At 36.8% G+C, this 9,434-nt stretch overlaps 1 protein-coding gene across 1 annotated transcript; it reads left to right on the top strand.

Moving 5' to 3' along the window:
* The first annotated feature begins 1,621 nt into the window (after positions 1–1,621).
* On the top strand, positions 1,622–9,426 carry LOC306999474 (uncharacterized protein). Its single transcript, XM_079614174.1, has 5 exons — positions 1,622–1,966; positions 6,200–6,308; positions 6,519–6,635; positions 8,779–8,857; positions 8,941–9,426. Exons 1-5 carry the CDS (start codon positions 1,869–1,871, stop codon positions 9,030–9,032), a joined length of 495 nt encoding a protein of 164 aa, XP_079470300.1. The 5' UTR covers positions 1,622–1,868; the 3' UTR covers positions 9,033–9,426.
* The last annotated feature ends 8 nt before the right edge of the window (positions 9,427–9,434 follow it).

The following is a 9,434-nucleotide window of genomic DNA, read 5'->3' as shown; positions in this document are numbered from 1 at the left end:
GCATTTATTTGACAGTAATATTGTGAGATATTACTAGTTATTTTAAAATCTTTTCAGTTTAATATATTTAATAATGTAATTTATTCAATTTTCAGCATCATTACTTTAGTCTTTAGTGTCACATGATCCTTCAGAAATCATTATTATATGATGATTTGCTGCCAAAAAAAAACATTTCTAATTATTATCATCTATGTTGAAATCAATTGTGCCACTTAATGTTTGTGAATAAAAAAAAAATCAGGATTCTTTGATGAACAGAAAGTTAAAAAGAACAGAATGAACTTAAATAGAAATCTTTTGTAACATTATAAATGCCTTTAAAATGTCACTTTAGATCAATGCATGCATCCTTGCTGAATAAAATTATTAATTTCTTAAAGGATAATTCCGGTATTTAACACCTTGAGTCTATATTGTAGTTTGTGTTGGATGAACAAGAGTGGTGGACAACATTTTTTTTGACAATGGTTCCTCTCTCGAGTTTTTGACTATAATAGAATTGGCCATGGACCCATTTAACATTGGAGTCAATGGGCATGTCCGAAAATGTCATTAAAACAGACAATAATGTTCGTTTACAAAACTGTTAAACTCACCGAGTGGTTAGTGGTGTTCGTTGAAGATTATAAACAATATATCGTCGCAATATATGATTCCAATCCGTTTATTTTGCTATAGTGGAACTATTTTTTCAGACACTTCACAACCGTGTAACTTCCGCTCAATATTTGAATCTGAAGCGTTAGCACACTCCCGACCACTTGATGGCGATAACCGATGTTTATGTCTCGCGGGACACTCACGGTCACAGTCGAGTTCAACTTCATATTACAAGTAACAATTAATGAAGGTTTTGTTTGTTTATTTCGCTTACTCTCCCGGAGCACAGTTGCTCTGCTCGCTAGCCTTATGAGAAACGGAAGCGAGCAAAAAGACTACATCGACCAAATGTAAACAGCCCCCTTTCCGTTTCCAGTAGCGCATTTATATTAACGAGCACTCAGTCCTTCAACAGAATTCAATGGGATTTTACAAAATGACGAATAAAACACGACAGTAACTGTATTTCGCAACACTTTTTGTTTCTGGAACATCAACGAACACCACTAACCACTCGGTGAGTTGCACAGTTTTGTAAACGAACGTTATTGGCTGTTTTAATTACATTTTCGGACATGCCCATTGACTCCAATGTTAAATGGGTCCATGGCCAATTCTTTTATAGTCAAAAACTCGAGAGAGGAACCATTGTCAAAAAAATGTTGTCCACCACTCTTGTTCATCCAAAACAAACTACAATATAGACTCAAGGTGTTAAATACCGGAATTATCCTTTAAAAATAAAAACATACCGACCACAAACCTCTTTGAACAGTACACACTGAATACATTTACAGCTCATATTTGATACAAAGAGATTTGTTCAGTTGTTGCTGTCTACACCAAGAATCTTTTTGAAATTACTATATGAATATCTTACTGTTTCAAATAGTTCATAGATATGAATGGCTGTTTGTGTCTGTCTTTATGTGTACAGCATAAATAAAAGGCATATCATCCCTCAGAAGTTACACATATTACTAAACACACTCATTCTGAGCACAAATCTGTGTCAAACACAGATCAGCTGACTTACAACAGACTAACACATGTGTGGCATCTCTAATTAGACAGAAGGGCCCACATTTAATGGCCAAACACTTCAGATTCTGGAGCTCACGAGACGTGGCCTTGGCTAATCGATGCTGTGGCTCCACTTCCCATCTGAGCCCACATGACAGTTCTGATCAGACCCCGCTATAAAACTCAAGCACGTCTCTGTCTGTTCATCGCCAGGACGCACAGACCTCTGAGAAATCTTCACCATGCAAACAAGAACGTTGCTGCTGGCTCTCACCCTGACCCTGGGGTTCAGTCTGATGGCAACCGGGGAGCCGCTCCACGCTCAGTGCAGAATCATATGGTAAGATGCCGCTTGACGAGTTTTATTTTATTTATTTTTCCTTTGTGCACATATATTGAAAAGATTGTTTCAGCTGCTGTCAGTGTATTTGCACTCATAGAGGTGTAATATAAAGTAAGTGGGTCATTCCTTGTCAGTCACATGGCCCGTTCACACCAAGAGTGGTGACTATGACAATAACTAGACCTTATTCACTGCAGCGCCATCTTTGATTTTTACCGGGAATTAAAGCGAGGCTGCATGTGAGGGATAGACATACATCTCTTCAGCGGGTTGTACTGTTATTTAATGTGTTTTTGACTTATTCTGCTGACGAAACACTACAAAATATCTTTCAAAGGAATTTCAGTAGACAAAAAAAAAACAAAAAACAGATAATATGAGCTATGGGAAATAAGTAATCTAGGAGCTTTACACAGCTTTTTACAGCCTCGCATGCATACCTGTCATGGCGCTGCTCTGAATAAAGGTCTATATTAGCATCCACACATGCAGACAAAACGTTCTGTTTATTCTAAGTGTGCGAGCAGTTTTGTCGTCTGTCACTTTAAATGCTCGCGCTCTTTCAAGTCTGGTGGATTCTGATTGGCTCTCAATATTTTTATTTTTCCCACTGTCTGGGAATAAGAGTGATTCCAACGATATCGTTTCTCTGGGCTATTTTGGTTATTGTAGTTTGGACAGCTGCTATTCTTTAACGTAGAACGATTTTTAGAACTACATCTTTATCATTATCGTCCGTGGTGTGACCGGGATTTAAGATTTGTATGTGTGGTTATCAGTTGTAAGCCTAATTTATACCTCTGTATCGAACTCACGCTCGTAGGGTGTGTGTAGCACGCATACCACGGCGTACCCTGACATGTACCTCTCCAAAAATGATTGGTCTGCTGGAACCTGCCCTCGGGTCTCACATGCTCCTTCTGCATGTGTAATTGCACATCGACTTACTTGTATTACCGGTACACTACTTACCTAAGAATGCTGGTAATATAAGGTAACTGCGGGGGTTAAGGTTAGGTTTATGGGTAGGTTCAGGGTTAGTACCTTATTACTCATTGCAATTACTGTAATAAGTACATACCGGTAAATGCATCAAGTAAGAGGTAACTGCAGGCTGGAGCAATGGGCGTGCCATGAGGAATGGGGCGTGCCGTACGGTATTTTCAATTGGACACAAAAAGCTTCCTGATCCGCATAAAAGCGAGCCATAAACTTAATCACTATAATTACACAAATAATTATACAAGACCAAATACATTTCTTTCACTGTAAAAATAGCAATAATGATATTAAGAATACATTCAAAAGTACGTTAAGAAACCTTCTGTATGGCGCGGGTTACATGACGTCATCACCACCGCGACTTTTTATAGGATCAATCATTAAAAAACATCCATACTGTGTGTGATAAATGCACTTTTTGTAACCTATGTTTGTAACACATCACTTGAAGATATTGAACATTTATTTTTGTATTGCCGTTTTTCTATTTCTTTTTGGACTGACTTTAAAATAGATTTGAGAAACATATTTGTCTTAATTGAGAACCTCATGACATTTTACTTTGTTTCCAAAACCCATATTTTTCTGAAAAACTAAATTATATAATTCAATTATTTTGGCGAAGTTTTATATTCATAAGACAAAAATAAAAGAAACCCTTTTACCTTTTATAACACTGATCATCACACAGTATACTTTGAAAGCCTTTCAAACATGAGATCACAAAACAAAGTTTTTGAAAATATCTATAATACCTTGATATTATAGACTTTTATTTTTGCATTTATTTATATTATGTGCATTTTATACTTACTGTTATTCTCTGGTTTACACATTTTGAGCTGTATTTACAATGCCTTGTATTAATCTTTTTTTTTATTGCATTATACTTGAAATGTCTGTACTTGAACTAAATAATCAAATGAAAATATAATTAAAAAACTAATTAAATTATTATTTTAAAGATAAAATATCTCCGGACACGATTAAAGTCATACTAGTTTTGAACTTTCATTTAAAGTACATACAAACTAAAAGTAATGTTATTTTTTATAATAATGGTACAGCAAATGTTTTTGCAGTATAAAGGCATATATACTGTACATGTTTGATCAAACACTCACCATATAATTATAAAATGAAGTTAAAACAGTTTAATAAACTATTAAGTGACATTAATCAATTAAGCAAAACAAACACCATTTTATACAAAATACATTTATTCAGTTGTCATTTTTACAATTCATTTTTTGAAAAGTCAATAGAATGTCATCAAAGGCTTGTGTTATAAGTCAAAACTCATTCCTTCACTGATTCATACTGTAGTAGCAGTCCATAGAACAGAAGCCATCAAACTCTTTGTCAGAATAGAACATAGAACGCAGTGAAGACCCCCTTTTTTTTAGCTAAAGGAAATGACGTATAACTATGGTTACTGCTGATTGGCCAACGCAGTTGCCAGGAGGAAACTCTTTTGACCAATGAGAAACCTCTTACTACGCCCCTACCTCTTGCCACGCCCCTACCTCTTGCCACGCCCATTACTCCAAGCTGCAGCTACCCCTGTCTCAAATGCATGGGGAACAGCTACCCAGTATAAATATAGTCCAGAGGTGGACAAAGTACACAACTTCCTTACTTGAGTAAAAGTACAGATACTGGTCAAATATTACGCCGTTACAAGTAAAAGTTGTAAAGACCGGCGTTTACTTAAGTAAAAGTACAGAAGTACTCATTTTTAAAAGTACTTAAAAAAAATCATCCCTGACGTTACTACTTTCTACTCAAGGACCTTGACAGAAATGTAGTGGAGTAAAAAGTATGATGTTTGTCTTTCAAATGTAGTGAAGTTAAAGTAAAAGTTTCCAGAAAAAATAATACTCAAGTAAAGTACAGATACTCAAAAAGTGTACTTAAGTACAGTACTTAAGTAAATGTATTTTGTTACTGTCCACCTCTGATATAGTCTAACACGTAATAAATGTAACCTCAGTAAACTTAATGTACAATACTATCACAATAGGCATATATCTATTGTTACCTAAAAATATTTTTGATTACTGAAATAAAAAATATATAAATATTAGATGAAAATCGAAGTTTAAGATGAAGTACATAAATGTCTTAAATATATAGATTTTTAAATGATAACACTACTTCAGTGTCCTTGTTACACTTAACACAAAATTGTGCAGAATTACACCCAAAACTTAACCCCAAACCAAAGCACATTCTTAACTCTAACCCTATGGTACACGCTTTTGATTAATATTACTCAATACTTAATTTTATAATTAATTAATATTACTTAGTTCTTAATTGTATAATTACACTGTAACAAGGACATAAAAAACTTACAGCAAAATTACTAAAACAAACTAAAAATGAAAATATAAAAATAAAAGCTCATTAAAAATATTATTCGACATATTAAAATAATACTAAAATATCACTGGATTTTTTGTCCTATCGTTTTAGGGCTGTGATTCCAGGGGGGAAAACTTTAATGTTAAGTATACACAGACGCTGTTATTATGAGGCACATTTTACACTCCTGTTGTATTTCAATCATGTTGTTCTGTATTGATTTTTTTTATTTTGGAGTCTAAAGTACTTCATGATCTGAGAATGTTGTTTTTAGCTATATACTGACTAACAATAGCATATATAGATATATTTTATACAGTGACAAAAAGTATTTGGACACTTATGCTTCAGAATGAATGAACCATATGCACCATATAACAAAATCTACAATACATTTTGTTTTTATACACAAGCACATTTTTCAAGCAAATATTTCACAAGGGGTTTAAAATGAAGTTGAGTAAAAGTCTTTCTGAAATGTTTTTTTTCCTGCAGATTCCAGTTAATTTTACATTGTTGATGATGTTTGGAATAAAAAAAAAAGTTTAATCACACTCTTACTAAGACAAATCAACACTCTTATGATGATTGAGCTGCATAAAAACCAAGACAAATCGTAAACTTATGACTAGCATCACAAGGCTTTGATCTTTTATCTCTATCATCCACCATGCAAATTATTCAGTGACTGACCCTCCACATACTGTACACTTTCATAAAGATCATTTGATATGCATGATGCAAGTAGTATGTCTGAATTCTGTCCTTTTAGTCACGCACCAGATCCACAATCCAATTTACAAATTCACGCCACCTAGAAACACATGACATTGCATTGAAAGCTCTCTGGTTATTCGTCAGGCTCTTCGGGATCCCGTGCCAGGACGTTTTTGTGAGTCTGGTGAACCAGATCAAGGAGTGGAGGGGCATGTCTGGCTGTATGACTGTTGGACAGAGATGCCTGTATGAAGTAAGAGCATCTGTTTGCTATATTTAATCCTAAGTATTAAACTTGTATTGACATGTACAGGTTGAGTATGCAAAAGGCTTAGGCATGCAAGTGTTTTCACAAAAACATCCAATTGTTTTTGATCTTTTTGCCATTTATTGTAATAATTCAGTGAGATTTGTGTATGCACAAGAACTATATACAAATATAGTGAACTGTTGTCTTCTTCAGCTGGTTTCTGCCACACCTTTCCACATCGTAGCCAAACACACCTCCAGACAGTGGACCAGCAAGCAGGACCTGACCTTTCACCTAGTGGCGACCGAAGAATCTGTCTGTCGAGTGACGGTAAAATGCTCTGCTGCCAATGTTTCATTTCACAACATCAAGAACAAATGGGAGATAGTGGGGTTAATAACAATAAATATGTATTGTAAAGCTTGTCTGGTCACGCAAAAACTCGACATTCCCAATGACATTTATGTAATTTTGTGCCAAAACAAATTTGCTTTGGCACAAAGACATTTGTTGCTAGATTAAAAGTACTTTAGCTAGCAAAAACACTTTTTTTGTGTAAAAAATCATTAGCTCTTTGTTTTTTGAAAGAAGGCTTGTGCTCAATGTGGAATTTATTTTAACAAAAAACAGTAAAACGCAAAAGTTTTCTGAAATGTTTCAAATGTGAAGATACTAGAATCTCCCTTACGAATTCTTAAACACATCTGGTTGGCCATTGTGTTGACGCGCTCAACATCAACACAATGGCCAATCACAGACATATATGTTGAGTGCGTGAACACAATGGCCAATCACAGACATATATGTTGAGTGCGTGAACACAATGGCCAATCACAGACATATATGTTGAGTGCGTGAACACAATGGCCAATCACAGACATATATGTTGAGTGCGTGAACACAATGGCCAATCACAGACATATATGTTGAGTGCGTGAACACAATGGCCAATCAGAGACATATATGTTGAGTGCGTGAACACAATGGCCAATCACAGACATATATGTTGAGTGCGTGAACACAATGGCCAATCAGAGACATATATGTTGAACGCGTCAACACAATGGCCAATCACAGACATATATCTTGAGCGCGTCAACACAATGGCCAATCACAGACATATATGTTGAGTGCGTGAACACAATGGCCAATCACAGACATATATGTTGAGTGCGTGAACACAATGGCCAATCACAGATATATATGTTGAGTGCGTGAACACAATGGCCAATCACAGACATATATATTGAGTGCGTGAACACAATGGCCAATCACAGATATATATGTTGAACGCGTCAACACAATGGCCAATCACAGACATATATGTTGAGCGCGTGAACACAATGGCCAATCACAGACATATATGTTGAGCGCGTGAACACAATGGCCAATCACAGACATATATATTGAGTGTGTGAACACAATGGCCAATCACAGACATATATGTTGAGTGCGTGAACACAATGGCCAATCACAGATATATATGTTGAGTGCGTGAACACAATGGCCAATCACAGACATATATGTTGAACGCGTCAACACAATGGCCAATCACAGACATATATGTTGAGCGCGTGAACACAATGGCCAATCACAGACATATATGTTGAGTGCATGAACACAATGGCCAATCACAGACATATATGTTGAACGCGTCAACACAATGGCCAATCACAGACATATATGTTGAGCGCGTGAACACAATGGCCAATCACAGACATATATGTTGAGTGCGTGAACACAATGGCCAATCACAGACATATATGTTGAGTGCGTGAACACAATGGCCAATCACAGACATATATTTTGAGCGCATCAACACAATGGCCAATCAGAGGTGTTTAAGAATCCCTTCAACAGCGCTCAAAATGTTTGAGGTAAAATTCTGGTATCTTCAAAAAAAATTTAGGCCAGAGTTCCTCAAATCTTCCAGAGTTTAGCTCCAACCCCGATCAAACACATGAACAAGCTAATCAAGGTCTCCGGGATCATTAGGAAATCACAGGTTGAAGAGTTTGATCAGGGCTTGAGCTAAACTCTGCAGGGCAGGGTTTGGACCGATCCTCAATTGGTTCCTCAAATCCTCCAGGACCGTATTTGAGGAACCCTGATTTAGGCAGTATATGTCCATACAGATGTTCTGACGATTTTGCAACCCGCTCAGATTTTAGTACCTCCAATAGATATTTGAATGCTCCCGATCCCTGAATGGATGCAGCCTGAATCACAATGACACCGTGATTGTTCATTGGCCAGAGAACTGCGCCTGGTTTCTCCCAAGGTTTTTTTCTCTCCATTCTGTCACCTAATGGAGTTTGGGTTTCTTGCCACTGAATCTGTATATTCTATTATTATGTTGATGTCAGCTCTTTTCTCGCTTTTGAAAACTGCTGAAGCACAAAGTAACTATTCCTTCTCAAGGATTTTCATACTTTTGACTTCCTGTTTTCTCTCCTCTTTGCCACTGCCACAGGCATATGCGATCTCAAAGGCGTGGGCCAGGCTGGAAGACAACGGCACAACCTACTGCACCCTCTACAACCTCGTGGAGGGTGAGACTGAGACTTCATGCTATGACGGCTTTTAATCTAGCTTTTTCTTGTGCAGTCATGCAGTGTTGTGTGTGCATTTGCAGGCAGCGGGCTGGTGGACGCTGAGGGCTATAAGATGTACACCAATGAATGGATCTGTCTGGAGTACTCGACCGCCAACTGCACCATCTACTGAGATCTGTCGGTCTTTGTTACGAGTTAATACACTGACGAAGACCACGGAACATTTATGAATGGCTCTTTATTCTCCAAGTGAAGCTTTTAGCATTTCTGCAATCTCTCCTATACAGTTCTACAGCTATTTGTTGTTACCAATGCTTGACGGATCAGCCAAATGCATTATTGTTTTAAAGGCAAATAATTGTGCCATCATTGTGCCTGATGATATCTGACGGTCGAAACGTTGCGCTTTCAATAAAAGTTGCTTTTTGAGTTGTCAATTCAGTGTGCCGACATCACGCTTCTTTTTTCTATTATTGTTACTTCTGTTGTCTTGCACCTGAGCCCAATTAGGGTGTGTGGAATGAGCACACAAAACGTCAAATAAACATTGTTTTTGTTCCAAATTTCTCCATTG

The sequence above is a fragment of the Phoxinus phoxinus genome, assembly GCF_949152265.1.
Source record: "Phoxinus phoxinus genome assembly, chromosome: 5".
In the NCBI taxonomy this organism is placed as follows: domain Eukaryota; kingdom Metazoa; phylum Chordata; class Actinopteri; order Cypriniformes; family Leuciscidae; genus Phoxinus; species Phoxinus phoxinus.
The sequence above is the reverse complement of the archived record's forward strand: the minus strand, read 5'-3'. Positions and strand labels throughout refer to the sequence as shown.